General features: G+C 37.7%; 1 protein-coding gene across 1 annotated transcript; it reads right to left on the bottom strand.

Moving 5' to 3' along the window:
• Nucleotides 1-1,408: 1,408 nt before the first annotated feature.
• On the bottom strand, nt 1,409-7,674 carry LOC139708566 (UDP-glucuronosyltransferase 1A8-like). The gene is made up of 4 exons (XM_071620509.1): nt 6,836-7,674; nt 5,100-5,343; nt 4,228-4,447; nt 1,409-1,709 (listed from the first exon to the last, which is right to left on the bottom strand). Exons 1-4 carry the CDS (start codon nt 7,586-7,588, stop codon nt 1,424-1,426), a joined length of 1,503 nt encoding a protein of 500 aa, XP_071476610.1. The 5' UTR covers nt 7,589-7,674; the 3' UTR covers nt 1,409-1,423.
• Between the last annotated feature and the right edge of the window lie 12,094 nt (nt 7,675-19,768).

Here is a 19,768-nt window from a genome sequence, read left to right as displayed (position 1 = left end):
TGACCGGACGCTAAAATAGCAAAGACCGTCGTGAAAACTCAGACGACGCGAGATCGATTTTGATGAGCGGCTGTGCGTAGGCGCAGAACTTTTTTTTAATTAAATGTTCACCTCGCACAAATATAATGTTTATAAATAAAACCCCAGAGAGGAACTAAATCCATTAATTTTCTTGAAAATGATAAGACCCAACCTCCTCTGGAACACTTAGCAAAGAAGAAAACCACTACGTGCATACGATCTCATTCATGCATACTAAACAAAACAGATAAGTTATCGTCATGAAAAGTTTCATGTCGTTAGATATTGCCATGAGATATGCTGACTGAAGATTTCATGGTAATTGGCCATTGTTGAGATATCGTGCCCACAAAATCTGGTAGTTAATAAAGAATACAAAAGGGAGGATTCCGTACAGAAGGTAATACGCCGATAGCGTATCACCGAATAAAGAAGATAACTATTAAAAAAGATCAAATCCATCGACCAAAAGATAAGAGCCAAGTATTTTTGTTGTGTTGGTTCTTCTTTTTTCTTCCCGTTAACTTAAAATATTGAATAAAAAGGCATAAAAATTAAAGGTCAAGTGACCACATACAAAACGTATGATTCCATCTATAAGACCTTTGACTCGCTTCTGGTTCCCTGATATCATTGATTTTAGGCTTTGAGGGAATGCATGTTTCTATTGCTTACGTGGGTAAAGTTTTACTTTGTTCCAATAATTCAGAATATTATTGATATTGCCTTTCAAACAAGAGACAGCGCGATTGAAACCAATACCAGAACTTCAGAAAATCAACTCAGTATTTTTGCATCAGACTACTCGAAATAACACGGTCTTGTCATCGGAAATGTACGATCTATTAAAAGCAAATAAACAAACAAACAAATAAACAAAACTGCAGAATTGAACCGATTCACCTCTTTTAAAATGCAGATCGTGTTGCCAGGACACCGATAGGATCTGTCGAGAAATATTGGGTAAATTGAACGAATTACAGTATTACCGAAACGCATTCTAATTAAACTTCTAAATAATTATATCACTATGTTGCATTCCTGCAGTAACTTTGGTAATGATGTAATATTGTGTGAACGTTACCAACTAAATTGAAATCTAATAGTGATGAGCATAAGACATCACTGTCTATTGAATTTTGGTGCCATTCATGCGCAAAGACAAATGATTAAAAAATGATTAAGTGGAATTGGTTTAACTTTGACAGGTCAAAATCATACACGCTTCGTTAATAACAAAAAAAAAATATTTAAATTATTAAACTTCCAGGCTAATCTGAATTTTCCTCCTGAGGAAAGTCGATTGCGACTACAGTAACATGGAAAACTCTTTGAGGAAAAAACAAAATTATTTGAGAGGAAAACACGTTTTGTATAGGTCCTACATTGTTAAATCTTGGCGCTAGCTAAGTTTGATTTTATCCTTTGAGCCTATACATTTCTTACACGCCCTAAATAGCCAACGAAGAGATACATAGAAAAACATAACAATAATGGATAGAACAAGGATCAAGAACCCAAACACATCGAACATGAAACTTTCAACCAAACTGAGATCTTTAAAAGACGAGCTGAGGTGATCACCGCCATGTTTAATCACGTGTTCTACCCAGAATGCAGCGCGTTCCCGCGGTGGCATCGGTCGATCACGAAAGATGGCGGCCACACGTTTGGCATTCTTCGCATACCTGTGATTCGTCATCCAAATAAAAATGAAATAATAATGGGATATATACATAACACATATATACATGTATTATTTCCATTTCATTTTTCATTTCAATTTATTTTCATATTTCTCACATATATCACAATAAAGTATATAAATACGAAAATTATACAAAACATAATTCAGATGAGACTTCATCAGAATGTACAGAAGTTTGATTTGGTATAAACACAAGGTCTGTATGCATGCGAATTACACTGTGGTCATAATGCGAAAAAAATATGATGGGGCCTGCGTAAAAGCATTAGCTTGTACAGCCGCAGGTCCCGTGAGTAATCAGATTAGGGGAAGTTTAAAGTATGATGTTTTTTTTTAAGACCAACTATATCTGGGGAAACCGATTAAAACAAACAAAACAAAAAATCCAATTAAATATATGTCACTAAATAAAACTACAGAAAACAGAATTATATATACTATATTACAAGAGATCCTTTCCGAGAGCTGCAATTCTTTTTTCGATAAAAAAATGGGTCTTTTGACAGTAATATAGTCATTTATGGTCGTCCCAAACAGTCAACTTTACAGCTATATCAATTTTTGATTTTTTTTTTTTGTCCAAAAGGAACTACAGCCAGCAGGATCCGATCAGAAACCCCTGTTCATGCTTGATTGCACTTTGAGTCCAGAGTTTAGGCGAGACTTGCTCGCTTTCCTATCTGTGTATATCTTGCAAGATGACCTAGATAATTACTAGATTATTATCAGTGCAATATCTAAGTTTTATGCCTACAAACTCTTTGGACAAATTGAGGAAACCGGGGGATAATGTAAAGAGATAAAAAATCATTAAAGAAAAATACACACGAAAGTCACAGAAACTAGTCACTAAAATCTTTTTACGAGCTGTATATTACAGTGTCACAAACATTTGCTCTTCCATAAGGTGCTAAATCCACAAAATCCAGTGAAATATTACTTATTTTGAAAATGAGTGTAGACACGTAGATTTTTTTATGAGGCACATTTTCTTTCTCCCGTAAAGGGGTAATATTATAGGACATAAAGTCATTAAATTTTTTATGAGAACACTAAAGAGAAACATTTGAAATGAAAATCCTTTAAAAAATCAGGGAGGTGTTACAGAGATGGAGTGGCAACTCTTCGTAATTCATGCAAGCACATGTTTGGGTTCAAGGCGTTACAATGGGATGTCTACCATTCCACTACGCTTTTAAGTCATGCTGGGCACCGCTTTAGTTGCAAGACGAAGTTCGGAGACGAAGAACGCACTTCACCTTTCGTTGAATTACAAGCTTTATTTCACCGTAAAATTGTAAATGAAATACTCAATTTGATTTAGAATAGTTTAGGAAATAATTCAATATTATAAACATGTATTTCTAGTTTCTTCGTTATGCCCAAATCGAAATGAAATGAAAATTAGGCCCTCTTAAGAACCTTATATTTTTCTATAATGCATTTCCGCGTGTTAGTTTTTTATCTTTTAATCTGGGATATTTTGATCTGTCAAATAAAGTACACTGCACTGCAATTTGATTCGCTGCTCCAATTCAAGGTACACAAATTCATTGTTGCCATCACATTGAAAGAGAGAGCGAATTGCAGTAGGGGCAAGTATTTCTAGATGTGAGAGCGCTAGTCCCGATTATTGATGCTCTCTTTTTTTCAAGCACATGGGTGACACCTGTAGTTCAAAGCATAACTTCTCCGCGGTGCCGCGCATGACTTCGAAGGAGAGCAGTAGTTGTCTCTCCATCTCTAGCACCTCCCTGACAAAAAAAAAAAAAAAAATTCCTTATCATCAAAAGTGATTTCGAAGCCTTTGGAAAGGAACTCTTTCTTTTGAGTGGTAATATTGTCATCAAGTGTATACCATCATCACTCTTCAGTGTAATTATGTTTCGTAACTACAATTCTCCTTCATCATTATCCTATACATTGCCTATTGCCTTTTCACGTGCATACTTTCACCATGATAAGTTATGTCCAGGTCATATCAGTTAAACACGCATTCAAATGCAAATACAGATCATTTGTTACACCTTTTGAAGTAAAGCGATTATACATTGTATTTTTTTTATAACAGCATATTCAGTTGATATTCACGTAATACATACATTCTTGGGATATCTACTTTCTATAGATAGTTAAGGTGGGGATTCAGGTTTTTACATTTGAACCACTTACAGATTTGTATATGATATAGTAAAGGGCACACAATACTCAGAAGAATTTAAAGTTTACTTGAAAATTGGTTTTGAGATTGCTAAGATCTCGAAAAACATATCAAAGGAAAATGTTCCTGATAAAAAAGGTGGGTCCCACCTTTCATTAGGACCTCTTTGTTTTGGGATATCTAAGCTATTTCAAAACAGACTTTCATCAAATAAACTTCTAATTCCTCTTAGAACTGAATGCTCTTTCAAATTTCTTATAGATATTTTTATAATTTAAAAAAACTCCCGATCTCAACCAAATTTGTAACAGTCCTTTAAAATGAGAATCATACGTACTTTTCGTTATTTAAAACTTCCCTGAGCGAGGACAGAACCACATCCGTAGCCAGCGTCATCTTGTCGATTGTAACCCCAAGTCCCTTGGCCTTCACCCGCGCCCCAGTGTCATGTTGGTCCCCCATGAGTGGGATGACCACCGTCGGTACCCCGTGGTAGGCGAGCTCGTTGAGACCGTTGTTACCACCGTGAAACATGAAGACCCTCGTCTTATTGTGACCTAATAAAGAAATATGATGGAAATGCTGGAATATGAGTGAAATTATGTAGTCAGATGGTTTTTAAGAAAGACGGTGATTCAGATAAGCATAATGATTGTAATACATTATATTTTAGTCTTATTTCAGTTCAGTTCATGTACTATTAGAATTGTAGCGTTGTTGCGAGATTCCCTTCATCGTCTTTTTCTTTTTCTTATTCTTATTCTCCTTCGTATGGCACAATGCCCCTTTTGATACTGTCTACTGACTATTGAAAGTCTTCTGGAATGAACCACAACGGATTTCCATCATTTGCCCGATTTTCTTTTGTAAGTAGGTCGATAGACTACTCCATCGTTAAACCCTTTATTGGTTTATTTATTCTGTTGCATGTAGTAACGCTGCACCCGTGTGAGGAGGTATAGGATCTCATAGGGATCAATGTACAGTGGACTCGCGTAATAACAAAGCCTTCGGGACCGGCAATTTTGTTTTTCGTTATGTGAAAATCCGTTTTACTAAAAAGATTGAACAATGAAAGCAAATGCATGGCATGGATATTGTTGCAACCTCAATTTCTTTTTTGCTGTAACCGGAATTTCGTTAAAACCGTATTCGTTATACAAAGATTGCACTGTAAAATGAAATACGTAACCGCACTATAAATGTTACCCAATAGATCATTCTGGGGCATCCACTTCAAAGCCTTTACGTTAGGTGGCAGCGTTATGTTGAGCTTGTCCGCCTCCTTCATATGCCATATAACTTTCTGATCGAGTTCGGCGAAGGCGTCGGCGAAGATGTTAAACAGGTCCGACTTCATCGATGTCATGTCGTCACCGAAAGTGAAGTAGGAGCCGAGGCTGAAAATGACGACTCCGTGGTCGCCAGAACTAGCCATGAACTTCTCCAAATCCTATGCGTTAACAACACCAAAAATAAAGAAACAGACAGATTAAAGTCAGAGACAGGAATATTGCTCATTAGAGTAAAATAATTTTTGGGAAACTGATGAGATGTTAATCATCACCATGTTCTTCTACAAAACTGTTATCGGTAAAGATTAAAAATCATCCAAAGTAAATGGGGAACCGATGTCAGGGCATCACGTTCTTAAATTCCTTATCTTCTTGAGACAAATCTAGATTATTTTTTAATGTCTAACGTCAATATGTGACGAAGACATTGTTTGATTAACATCAAAGTCTAAAGTAGTTGTGAAGATTTTTTAGTAATGATTTTTTTAAATGAAAAAGACTGAAGTCAAAACTAATGAAAAGGGAAAAAATTATTCTGATTGAGAATGTTTCTCTGCAATGATCGAAAAGAGAGTGTTGACATTTTCACATTGACGGTTTATCTGATTTGTGCTAATTGATTGTGACCTATAATTCACTGTTTGGTGAAGATAACATGTATGTTTATTTGTCTTATTGGACTGAACTTTGTACTGTTCTGATTGACTTCACCCTCCTCCCGAAAGTCAGGTTACACATTAACTGATGTCAACCTTCAATTCCAACCTGTATTCTCTTAATACTCATAAGTCTTCTATTAATTATCACCTTTTTTTTGTATCCATCAATCAATTCGCATGGAGCTTCATTAGCTTCATGCTGGATATATTACGTTTTCATTGTGTTGATGGAAAAGTACTCTTACTGCAAAAAGGCAACAACAAAAAAATAAAAGTTTACAGAAGAATCTATGAGGATAATTAAGAGACAATGACAACATGAACGCACTCATTTGCATGTTTTTTATAATGAATTATTGACTGTTCAGAGCTGTTTTATGGAAGCAATGGAAAATTAGACATAATTTCCATTACAACGTATAATAACGTAGAGCTTTAATTGTATGAATCTGGATTTATTCGCTGCCATATAACTCCATAAGGTTCCAGTTTCACGATCTTAGTCATCCGACAGCACTAACAAAAATTAATGAATTAAATTACAATTATGGATGCTAGATTTATCTCATACTGCAACGTGAAACTCAAATTTGACCAAAATTCAACAAAAAAAAGCAAAAGCAAAAACTAGCATAAACACATAAAAAAGATAAAAAGAGATGAAAATCTTGATCTCAAAACCACTTAACTCCATTTTTTTTTTTTTGGATTCAAACAATGAAATTTAGTCAATGAAATTTCGGATATTTATGATTAAAGCTGCTACAAAACAAACACACAAACAACTCAAAATCTGGGATGATTTTGTTCATAAATCTAAGAATATTCCTTGTTACTGAAATTGAATTTTAATGTCATACTAAGGTATCAATGGAAGGGTTTTATTTCGCTCTATATAATAATTGAAGAATTACAAATGTGTTTTTTTTTTCTTCAAAATTCGCTCTAAAAGCTCAATTTGCAATCAATCATTTCAAATGTTGTACATCACCTCAGACAAGGGTTGAGCGGGTCTTGCTGTCAGGCCTCCAGTCGGAATGATGTTTGGAGTAATTGGAATAGGAAAATCAAAAGCGAAGTCAGTGTTAACCAGCCATAGCATTATGTCGTGTCTGATGACGTCAAACAATGTCTTACCCTCTGGATATAGATTGTGCTCGGCTATCAGGGCGTCGTAACTTTTCAAAGCGGAGGGATAGACGGCTCTGAACAGGCCGCTGAGGAAGGCATTGTGGAGTCGCTGGTAGAAGGTCATTCGCTGTGTTGCCCCTGACGTCATTTCCGGCATGATGGCCGGATAGAGGGGATTCCCCGCACTGAGGTTGATCGGGAAGACGATCCCGGTAACCGGCGACATTCCGATCAGAGGAATGCCACCGATTTTTGCCGCTATCAGTGGCGTGCAGATCCAAACAGTGTCGAGTATCATCACATCAAATTTCTGCTTTTTCAACTGCCCTATGACGTTATCATCTCGCAAGATATTCTTGCAGTCGTCTAAGAATCCCGGCTCATATATCTCCACGTATTTTGCCATCTGAGTTGGTATTGGATCAAACATGATGTGCCTCATGCTGTTGAAGCGGTTCCGCACCTCTTCAATGGGACCAGCGTGCTTGAAGATCACGAAGTTTAAATCCCGGTAGACTGGATCCTCTGCCCGGTGAGCGAAGGCCTCGGAAATGAGCATGGTGACCTTGTGACCTCTGCCAGCGAGCACTTGACCTAGAAGGGACCCCGTCATGAAGTGGCTTCCTGCGCCATATTCTCCCGAGATGAGGATGTTACCACCATAGACTAACGTGGCCACCGTGCTAAGTAGAGCAGCTAACAAAGCAGTAGCGGCCATTCTATTCGGTTGATCCCCTCGAATATAATCACACGGCGAGGGATAGTGCAATTATTGTACGTAATTGTGTGTGCAGGCGATTGATCAAGCACGTGGAGTCAACCGAGGCACCTGTGATTTCCTTAATTAGGTCTGTCAATGCGGTTTTGACGTCAGCATTATCCCTTTCTGTGCCATTCGGCACTCACAGCACGCAAAAGGATAAGTGGACGAGTTTCCATGTGAACACAGACCTACCTCTTGGTAGCTTTACCCTGGGGACGAGACGGAATCACGACCAGTCTCTACGCGGAATATTCACAACGTATTGAATGAAGCAACTGCTCAACTCTTCAAATGTACGGCTTTTGTCTTCATGCGCTCACGACATTGGGATCGACAGCCCGTGAAATCGGGCTGCAGAGGGAGAGAGTTGCAACACTGTCCAAAGGTCAATACAGACACCGCGAACTTTTGCGGCTCTCTCTTCTTCTCTCTCTCTGTCAGTCCTTCCTCTTTTTATTTCTTCTTTTTATTTCTTTTTTTTTGGGGGGGAGGTGGGTTGACGCCCTCTATCATCGAGGTTTGCGATCGCATTGTCTCGCTCTGCAAGGACACCCAAAACCCGACCTACACCACTCGAAATAGCTGACATCCTAATACTAGGTGTTACAAAAAACACATTTCCTACTTTGATCCATAGTTCAAAAGCTATCAGTTTACACTGCCATCTATATGAGTGATAGATAAATAGTGTACATTTAATCGGACATGATTTGAATATGAAAGCAATAAATCTGTTCTATAAATTAATCCATGATTAATTTTGCAGTTATGTTCCAGACTTTGGTCAAACTTTAACCTTCTGTACAAAACTTGAACTTTACACAGGAATCAGTGATTTGTATGTGATTGTGTGCTTACAATGACCCTGAACAATGGACATGACTACCGTCTGTTCAGAGCTCTGCTGACTACGCTTCTAGTTTTTGGCCCCAAGTCACATGAATACTTCATTGATAATTCATGATAGATTGCCCTGGCCACTGCTAGTCTGAATTCATGGTAAAGGGTGAAATGCATGCACATAAAAACATAAGCACATGTTTCAAAGAAGGAGGAGGAAGAGGAACAAAGAAGAAGAAAAGAAGAAGATGAAAAAAAAAAAAGATTGCCTCGCGTCAGATAAGATTATTTGTTATGCAGTGTTTTTTGTTTTTGTTTTTTAACTTGAACATGTATTTCGTCTTCAAGTTCCTCGGGAAAATAGAATTGCTTTTTTATTTTGCTTCTGTGAATAGTGCCTGATACAGTGACCCTCCAAGAAAGCGAGGAAAATTCAGTAACTGTTCAATGAAGTGGTATCTTTGCGAATTAGAGCCAACCTACATACCGTTAAACAAATCGATATGAATAGTCGACTCTCGTGTTAAAAATATTGTGAGTGTGTGTGGGGGGGGGGGGTCGGAATTCCTCTCCAATTGTGCAGAGTCCGAGGGAAACAAATTGTAACTATCACCTTGGCCTCTGGTTGTTTGCTCACTTCATGCAATAGGCCATAAGCCTGCAACACTGTCGTATACTCTTATTGTTCTCTGTTTATAGTTCAGAGCAGGGCATGGTTCATTCAGGACGTTTGCCGTTATTACAAACTGTAAAGATCCAAAAATTTAGCAACTTGAGACCACCAAGGCCAGATTATCATAAGAAAGGTTTTGGGATAAAAGACCCATTTCTCTGATTTCTTAGATTTCCAAATTGTTACAAGAAGTTGTTAATTCAAGATGTCAAGACTACTACTCAAACTGCAACAAGTGCGGGAAAACATGAGTTGGCAGTACCTGTCTATACAACATCATTTTATGCAAATATTGCAACTACATTTGTATTGAGAGAGCTCATGAGATGCATTTTTTTAATCTTTCTTCAGACTGTCTGATAGGCCCACGGTTTAAAATTCTTTTTGTGACTCACGAGTAGATAAGAGTAATAAATAGATATTTATTTTATAAGACAGAATTAGACTTAAAATAGGCTTTGATCATAAAACTATTTTTATTTAAGATATTACATGCCTCGAAAGATCTCTGGGGTTAAAATATCAGTTTCCACTGTATTCTGCCATCAATCTGAACAAAATGTTATGTTTGTTTTTGTTCCAACAAAGACCACATCATCGTTTACTGAAAAATGGACAAGAAAAAGACGAAGCCTAACAAAATATGGACGCATGGTTATTCTTCCTGAATGTCTTATTAGGTGACTTGACGACATAAAATGTTAATACACTGTATTTTATTTGAGCGTTTCCGAAATCTATGTGCGGTATATATCTACACAACGAAGCAACCACTGTACGAAGTTCAATAACATAAAGTACTGAATGTTAAGTTATGTCGTATACATTGAACACGTAATAGGAATTAGTCCATATAGCATTGTAGTAATGATGTTCTCTGTCTCGTTTCTAATTGACACTTATCCCCCAGACCAACCCAGGCTCGCATAAGTAGCCTTATTGTTTGGTTCATATACCTTAAATTCTGCTGTTCCGATCGTCAATCATTGTCACTTCTTGTGTTAGCCACGATGTGGTTATTTTCAAACCATGTTCTCTCTCTCTCTCTCTCTCTCTCTCTCTCTCTCTATATATATATATATATATATATATATATATATATATATATCACACACACAAGTTCATTCTCTTCTACACGACAGAGACTTAGTTACGATCTGTCAGGAGTGGTTTTTTTTTAGAACTTATTAGGCATATTTTCTTGTCTAGTTCGTGTAAATGAATTTTTGCAATTCCGTATTTACGTAATGAAATAGCACAACAGTTATGTAATCATGTTTCTTGGAAGTAGATGCTATCTAGAATATGATTGTTTCTGTAGCTTTCTTCCCCATAATAAGAAATCTTCTAATACTCGTCAGATGTTTTTACTCTCCATTCTATTACCAATACATACTTTAGAATTTAATTCAATGTGCGCTCCAAAATTTCATCCATTTTTCACATTAACAACATCATTTCTATGTTTCTGTTGAAGATGAAAACAATACATGAGTGAATGAATGAATGAATGAATGAATGAATGAATGAACGGATGGATGAACGGATGGAACTCATAAAATACTCACACCTCTGAGGAAGAGTTTTTAATTTAACACTGTAATAGCCCCTTCAATGACGTACGTGTGCATGCCCATCGGCAAAACTGACTTTATTCACAGCCTCAAAAACGTGTTTTAATGTTAGACGCTTCTCAATGTTTTTTTTTTAATAATATGCATAATTATAATTACAAGGTCGTAAGGATTTTTCAAGTTACCTATCTATAGGCTAGTTCACAAAGCAATCACAAAGTAATTTGGGGTATTTCAGGGCTTCTGCATGCTACCCCCACCGTTTAAAGAAGAATAGCAACGTTAATCCACTTGCACTTTGAATTAAAGAATAAATTTTAGTGGGCATCATGAGAATACTAGTTCATCTACAGGAATATAGACAGAATTACCATCCATGGTGCCGCTAACAAATAACTATAAGAAAGATACAAAGACTTTCTAAATATCTGTATGATAACAGCAAAGCACAATATACACCGAGTTAGTGAAAATGAATGGTTGTATTGCTACGAAACTCTCGTTTCGGGCATATCGATTTTATTTTTCATATTCGATGATATACCATTCAAAACTTATTGTGATATTTTACTGGTTTAACAAAATGCATAATTATAACGTAATGGAAATTTGATGCCCATGATGAGAACAGAAGGTATCATTATTGATGTATAGAGGGATCGTATAGTTTTGGTTGAGACCTATTTTCAGGTTTCTAACAATTTGGTGAGATATTGAGAAACCTCTCATGAAATATGAAAGAGCATGTAATTCAATGAGGAATTCAACGTTCATTTGATGAAAATTGGTTTTGAAATGGTTGAGATATCCCCCCCCCCCCAAATAAAGCGATTCTAATGAAGTGTAGGACCCACATTTTATTACAATCGCTTTGTTTTACTTTGTTGTAAGAAGGTTTAATCATTCCAAGCCCGATTTTCATCAAATAAACTTTGAATTCCTCTCAAAATGGTATGCTCTGTACTATATCATAAGCGCTTTCTTGGTATCTTACCAAAAGTTAAAAGCCCAATTTCATCTCCACCGATACTGTACCATCCCTTTAACATGATCTTCATTCTGTGTGTACAGTGTCTTGTTTTCAGTACACAGTTGGACGCCAAAAGATCATAAAGACAGAATGACAGCAACGAACCTTTACTATTTTTATGCAAGCTAAGCTTCCCGATATGTGACACAACACTCATGGAGAGCAAAGTCTTTTCTCTGGCTGTCAACTACTTGCAGTTCTCTGTCTAGGAATATGCTGGTTATTAAAGTGCATTCCAGTTGTAACGAAATCTTCGGGAAAGACAGTTTTATTCCGTGGTGTCGAACATGCGTTATAACCGATTGAATACAGTATAACAATAATGGAAGCATGCAACCAATGTTTGTATTGTATGTTGTTTAATGAGTATTTATCATTCGCTGAAAAGCAATATTAAATGGGATGAAGTCGCATCGATTTCGTTTAAATTTTCATTTAAGGGAGAATAATATACAGGGTATTTGTGCTTTCAAGCTTAGTTTTTAAACACATGTATAATAAAATGTTCTGCTTTAGGATTCGGTTACATTACATTATATGAGAAATTCGTTTTTCCGGACTTTTCATTCTTCCGAAAGGGTGTTAGTCCAAAAAGGAAATGCGGTTCGTCATTCCGAAGGCTTATAAATCCGTAAATGAAAAAAAAAATGTTATAAATATTAGGATTTTTCACTGTTTCATTAACCAAACTTATTATATTTTCCGTTTATCGAATCTTCGGAATAACAAAGGCTCAAATCATTTTCGGATTAACGTATACCGTCGTTATAAAGAACCTTATTTCATTTTCGAATTAATGAACATTAGATATAACAAACCTTCAAAATAACGTCACAGATGTTCGTAATAACGAAAGATGTGTGACGCAAATAACGACCGAACGACCACAGAGGGATTTCTGGGTTTGATTTTTTTCCATGCAGAGACGCTCTTTTTTTTCCGTAAAAGATTCACCTTACATGTATTACATTTCTCGTTTTTCTTTGTCTGTGGCGCTCGGAAATAACTTCGTTATGACGAAAATTCACTATAACCATGTTTAATATTTATAAGCAAATTTAATTCCACAGACTCCAATGATGACAATATTGAAACCTGAATTTTTACTTTGTTATAAAGAAATGTCATTATAATCATCTTCGTTGTACAAGGAGTGCACTGTACTATCTTTAGTCACATTTGGTTTTAGCCCGTGAACATGCGAAACGTTTTAAAAGTATACGTAGACGCCTAACAATTACGTAAATAATGAGCACAATGAGAAAAAGGCAGATGGTCAAAAACGCGAAGATGTCCAGGAGGCTACTCTCCACCAAAGTGAGATCCTTGTAAGAGGAGCGGAGGTGATCACCGCCATGATTCATCACGTGTTCTACCCAGAATGCAGCGCGTTCCCGGGGTGGCATCGGTCGATCACGTGAAATGGCGGACACACGTTTGACATTCTTTGCATACCTGGAGGTGATAATTGATAAGAAGTAAATAGTTGCATGTTGATTGCCACTATACACCTTGCTGCCTTTCCCCCTGGTTTCTTCTGTTATTGTTTTAAACGTTATCACTATTAGTTTAAAGCGTAGCCTCGCCTCGTATTTTACAGATACATACAAAGGTGAAATTAGGAGGTGGTCGTATATTCGAATCCTGCTCAAGTATGAAAGCCCATGATTTTTTTTTTTTCATCATGGCTACTACTAAAACACTTTAAAACAATTTAGTACATATCTACGTCGATGCACGGCAATTTGTCAATCACTTACTAAGGTGTACTTGTTGAAAAGAAAATTAATAATTTAGTTATTTCAGTTTTCAAGATAAGGAAAGTCTGAACAAATTGCAAAGCTACAGAAAGTTAAATCAGATATTTTACAGACTATGCATCGCCTGCTTCACTACAAGTGTATATCGTGACTCTGATGTAGCAATTGATTTGCCTTTGAATAGGACGTACTTATCCTTGTCGAGAACCTCTCTCAAAGCAGACAGAATCGTTTCAGTAGTCAGGTTCATTTTGTCAAGGATTACTCCAATTTCTCTTGTCTTCACTCGCTCCGCCGCATCAGGCCCATCGGTCATAAGAGGTATGACGATTGCCGGTACGCCAGTAGTATTATGTTGTCTCGGGTGCCATAACTTAATTCTAGTAGTATTATGTTGTCTCGGGTGCCATAACTTAATTCTATTGTTTAGGACAATAGAATATGAAATATGAATATGAATATGAATATGATAGATCGATGAGTTATGAAATATGAATATGGGATATATAAATATGAAATTATGAGTATGAATAAGATATAAAATCAAATTAAAAAATTAATCAAATAAATAACGTGATAGGAGAACTGGAAAATGAATGACGTCACTCATTTAAATATTCATAAGGACGTCAGGAGCTTTATTCATTTGCATAAATGACGCCATAGGTTGTTTTGAGAAGAGAAAACAATAAAGAAAAAAAAAAGGTGTATAGTGAATAGAGGGTGAACGAGTTGGGGCATGAAAGTGACGTCATGACATAGAACGCTGCATGAAGGTGTATGTCAGGAGGATGTATAAATTCTCGCAGTCGACCATACTTGTTATCACTTTGCAAAAGGTTGGTTTAGTCATAAGAGGTATATCATGTCTCAGTCTGACGTTGATCCTGATAGTGAATGGTGCAAGGAGTTCCAAAAAACTGCGGAGAAAGCAGACCTACTCATGCTGATAGAGTACCTTACGTTGGTGGAATTGTTCAAGGAACTGAACAAAACCCCATCGAGCTACATCGACCAGTTAGTGTCGGACGACCCACAACTGAAAGTTCGACAAGCGGCTACGTACTTGGACCCTCAGAAGGTAGCCAAGTATTATCCTCATGCAGCCAGGGTGATGTGGATGAATCCAAAACTGATGGATCCATGCATGTTTACGGAGTACATGAAATATCTGCTCAGGAACGAGACAGTGGAGGATCTGAAAGAGAGACGGGAAAAACTGGCTCGTCACCTCGAAGGACTGGACGCCGCTGTGCGCGTCGTGTACCGTGCTATGGGGGAGGAGAGCGACCTGTCAGACAGCGTCATGAAGACATCATCGCTTTAGATACTTCATGGAGGGATGTCTTGTCAATCATCATTCGACAGACTACTACAAAATCCTGTTTAAATGTGGATATGTCAAGAATATTTTCCACTAGTCAACGCATCATGGCATTGGAAGAATTTGAAAACGTGGAAATTGTCGAGCTAGAACCAGACGACTCATTCGAAGATTTCGTCAAGATTATACTTTCAAACTGTATTGGAAATGAGACACGAAAGAATGTACTGGAACGTGGAATGACAGCCGTTTGTTATTTCTTGAAAATGTATATGCTTTCTAACCTGGAGGAACGATGTAAAGATGAACTGTTACTCTTGTTCACGAATGAACTGCGACGATATGATATACCATGGCCCTGTAAACCCCCCAAACGTAGTAAATTGCACCTGATAATGCACGTTATATTAGATGGGTTCTGTCAATTGTATACTGTGGATGTAAACAGAATAGCAACTTAATTTCATGTGTAAAACATTTATACGTATATTTCCGACAACTTGACTTTTTTATGTAGACTAGGTGATCAATAAACACATAGCATTAATGTACAAACACTTGCTTTCTTCATCTTTTTATATTCAGTGTCTTTTAAATGAATGGGGTGAGTGACTTGCTGTTCATTGATGAGTTTTGTCAGAGGAGAGAGAAGACAGGAGCATGGCGTCGTTAGACAACTTATTACGTAAAATCTATTACACGGCGTCAAACCAGGGAAGTTTTTGTGGAGCAACTAACTTGTGGAGAGCGGTTAGAGAACGAGGAATTGAGAATGTACCTCTTGAAACTATCAAAAGGTGGTTAGAAAAGCAAGACACGTACACACTGCATGCGCCTGCGAGAAAGAGGTTTGTGCGAAACAAAGTTGAGGTGAGAGGGGTCGACGAAATTTGGGAGGCTGATTTAGTCGATGTTCAGAACTTGAAAAAATATAACAATGGATACAGATACTTGTTAACTTGTATAGATGTGCTGTCAAAGTTCGCCTGGGTCGTCCCACTCAAAGATAAAACGGGGAAGAATATTGTTCAAGCTTTTCAGAAAATTACCAGTGGCGATCGCGTTCCCGAGATGTTACATACAGACAAGGGAAGTGAATTTATGAATAAAGAAGTCAAAAAATTCCTTAAGAATCGAGATATCCATTTCTTCACTACGGAAAATGAAACAAAGGCATGTATTGTGGAAAGGTTTAACAGAACCTTAAAAGCACGAATGTGGCGGTATTTCACTTTTTCTAATTCATTCAAGTACATAAACATTTTACAACAACTGGTCAAGGGGTACAATTCTACATTTCACACTAGCATTCGGATGAAACCGCTGGAAGTAAACATTGAAAATCAGCAACAAGCCTTTGATGCTCTGTACGGGGACAAACGTCACAGACGAAGAAATGTTATTCCCAAAGCGAAAAACTCTTTCCAATTCAAGATTGGGGATCAAGTTCGTATAAGTAGAAATAAATTGCGATTCGAAAAAGGATATGAAGCAAACTGGTCTGAGGAAATATTTACCGTCAGCGCTCGAAAGTCAAGGCGGATTCCAGTGTACAAACTAAAAGATTACAATGGAATTGAGTTAGACGGCACATTCTACCAAGACGAAATTGAAAAAGTGTCTAAAGCAAAGTATGAATTATATTCCGTTCAAAAAGTGTTAAAGACCCGAAAGAGAAAAGGAAAGAAACAATACCTAGTTCGGTGGAAGGGGTATGGCAAAGAATTTGACAGTTGGGTAGATCGGATTGAAAATCGTTAAAAGTTAAAAGTTTCGCATACAGCCCTCATTCTCTCTATTGCGAGTGAAAAAGGAAGGTTGACATGGGTTCGCAATTTTACATTACTCTACCGAGTAATAGCTCAATGAAATATTTTCCGGAGAACAAGACATGCAGATATTCAACTAAATTGCACAGACCACTTACTCTAAATGAAGACTACGAGGTAGGGTTAGCTGAAATACAGTTTCAAAATTCATGGTACAACGTGAGAGAGGACAACAATTGGTTAGAGATTGTTACTTTCGACGAGAGTGACGGAACAGACACAGCCGTCCCACTGTCGTTCCGAGTAAACATACCAACTGGATACTACTTCACTGGTGACGAGCTGTGTGATGCGATAAATGATGTTTTGCCAGACCGACTTCAAAGAAATGTTGAATTTCATTACAAGAAGAAATCAAGACGCTGTAAAGTCGAAATACGAGAACACTTAGAAATATTGATGTCATGTCATCTGGCTATGATATTGGGTTTTGAACGTGAATGCCGAATCACTGAAACAACGATGAGTCCGTTACCAGTAGATGTCCATATGAATTTTCATACATTTTATGTCTACTCTGACATTGTTCAGTTTCAACATGTGGGTGATGTAGCTGTTCCGCTTTTGAGAACAGTCGCGGTGGTACCCAATAAGAGGCATGAAAATATTGTCAACACTTACGCTTCTCCACACTACGTTCCTCTGAAAATTTTCAGTTTTGAGACTATTGACATTATATTAACTACTGAAACGGGTAATGTTGTTCCATTTGAACGCGGGAAAGTCATAGTGAAACTACACTTTCGTGAGCGCTCTTCGAATCTATCTTGAGAATGGTGTATGTTAGATCATTTGGAAGAAGTGTCAATCATTTGTCTAGACCCTTCCATTCATATCAACGTGGTATGGGTATTCCCGTCTATAAAGGAGCTGCGATACAGCGAGGTCATGGACTGGGAAGTTTAGTAAAAGGCTTATTTCGTTCCGCTACCCCATTACTAAAAAAAGGAGCAATGGCGTTGGGACGAGAAGCTATGACAACGGGAATGAATATAATGCAAGACACATTAAGCGGTCAATCGTTTAAAAAAGCTGCTAAAAGAAATGTTTCAAAAGCAGGCAAGAGAATGGCTCACAAGGCTCTAAATGGTGTAAGAAGGAAGGTACAGAGCGGAGGAGGTAAATTTATTTTGGTTAAAAAGAAGCAACGAGGTCGGAAACGTGTCATTCGAGTTAAAGGAACCCGTGCGAAAAGACGTCGTCTTGATATTTTCGATTAAACCACGCCTATATCCTTCGTGTAATAAGCAATCATCATGTCTCTGCTTCACGAGAAGAGCGACGCCTGCTGCAAGTCAGAATTGGACATTTTTTCTGTACCATTCACGCAGATGAGCATCGTGAAAGGACCGTGGGTGGAATATCACCCAGTAAGCAACATCACCGACTCCGGCCCCATCGAATTTAATATCGCCGGTACTGCTGAAGAATATGTGGATTTGTCACAAACCATGCTCCATGTACAAGCAAAAGTAGTGAACCCAGATGGAACCAATCTAGCGAACGATGCGCAAGTTGGACCAGTCAATCTGTTCCTGCCTTCACTGTTTAGTCAGGTAGACGTGAAACTGAATGAAACTTTAGTGTCACAGCCATCAAACACAAATGCATACAGAGCGTACTTGGACGTGATAACTCACTACGGACCCGATGCATTGTCTTCTCAGATTACTCAACAACTTTTCTACAAGGACACTGCTGGACATATGGATGTTGGGAACCCTTTTGTAACAGGAGGAGATGCTAATTTAGGACTGAAGAAAAGACAGACGTTCATCGGCACGAGTAAACCGGTCTCTTTAATTGGCCCGATATATGGAGATATCTTCTTTCAAGAAAGGCTTTTACTCCCAGGAGTGGATATAAAAATTAAACTCATTCGTAATAAGGATGCCTTTTGCTTACTGTCTTCTCAAGCTGTGATCAAGTACAAAGTTATGATTGAAAAGGCCTCCCTCTATGTTAGAAAAGTAAAAGTAAATCCATCAGTGATGCTCTCACACGCCAAGATGATCGAGTCTTCACCTGCGAAGTATCCTATCAACAAAGTTGATGTACGCTCTTTTACAATTTCATCTGGAAATATGTCAGTGAACAAAGATAATCTCTTTCTAGGTCAAATTCCAAATCGGATTATCATTGGATTTGTTGACAACGACGCCTATAATGGGAGTTACATGAAAAATCCCTTTAATTTCAAAAATTTTCATCTAAGTTACATTTCAGTTACTGTCGATGGTGAACCCTTACCAATGAGACCCCTTCGCCCTAGCTTTGGAGAGGGAAATGGTCAAAACTTCATCGAGGCGTACAATACTCTGTTTCTAGGAACAAATCGTCTATTTACTGACAAAGGGATTGCTATAAATAGAGAGGAGTATGCTAAAGGATATACATTGTACGCGTTTGATCTCACCCCTGACTTAAGCGACGGATGTCACTTGAATCTAGTCAAGGAAGGAAACGTGCGACTTGAAGCTGGATTTGACCAAGCTCTACCCAACACCGTAAACTGTATCGTGTACTCTGAATCTCAGGGACTGATTCAAATCGATAGAAGCAGAAACGTCGTCTACGATTTCAAAGGGTGAAGAAAGAGAGGGGAGGACTATTACATCAAATCACCTTATCTGTCATGGATACCCATCAGATTACCTACGCTTTGACTCGTCATCAAGCTACCAAGGCGTATTTCAGGGGAGTTTATGCCCTAGATGAGATTCCCCGTGTATTAAAGCGGGAAAAGAATTGTTGCATCGTGAATTCAGACACGAGTGACAAAAGCGGTTCCCACTGGTTAGCGGTGTATTTTGATGGAAACAAAGGACAGTTTTTCTGTTCATATGGGAATCCGCCCTCATTTTACGACGATCGCCTAGAAAGATTTATGGAGACATTTGCAGAAAAGTGGAACTTTAATACAAAGAGGCTTCAGGGAACTTTTTCTACTGTCTGTGGTCAATATTGCATTTACTATTTAATCAAAAAATGTGAAGGGAA

The sequence above is a fragment of the Diadema antillarum genome, unplaced genomic scaffold, assembly GCF_040938485.1.
Source record: "Diadema antillarum isolate AM-2024a unplaced genomic scaffold, OU_Dant_1.0 seq00001348_RagTag, whole genome shotgun sequence".
NCBI classification, from domain to species: domain Eukaryota; kingdom Metazoa; phylum Echinodermata; class Echinoidea; order Diadematoida; family Diadematidae; genus Diadema; species Diadema antillarum.
The sequence above is the reverse complement of the archived record's forward strand: the minus strand, read 5'-3'. Positions and strand labels throughout refer to the sequence as shown.

Excerpts from the sequence above, each read along its gene's own strand:
- LOC139708566 (XM_071620509.1), bottom strand. The coding sequence starts at position 7,588 with ATGACGGGGTCCCTTCTAGGTCAAGTGCTCGCTGGCAGAGGTCACAAG. Across the intron at positions 5,344-6,835 it reads CCGCTCAACCCTTGTCTGAG|GATTTGGAGAAGTTCATGGC; the intron begins GTGATGTACAAC and ends GTTAACGCATAG. Across the intron at positions 4,448-5,099 it reads GCCCCAGAATGATCTATTGG|GTCACAATAAGACGAGGGTC; the intron begins GTAACATTTATA and ends TTTCTTTATTAG.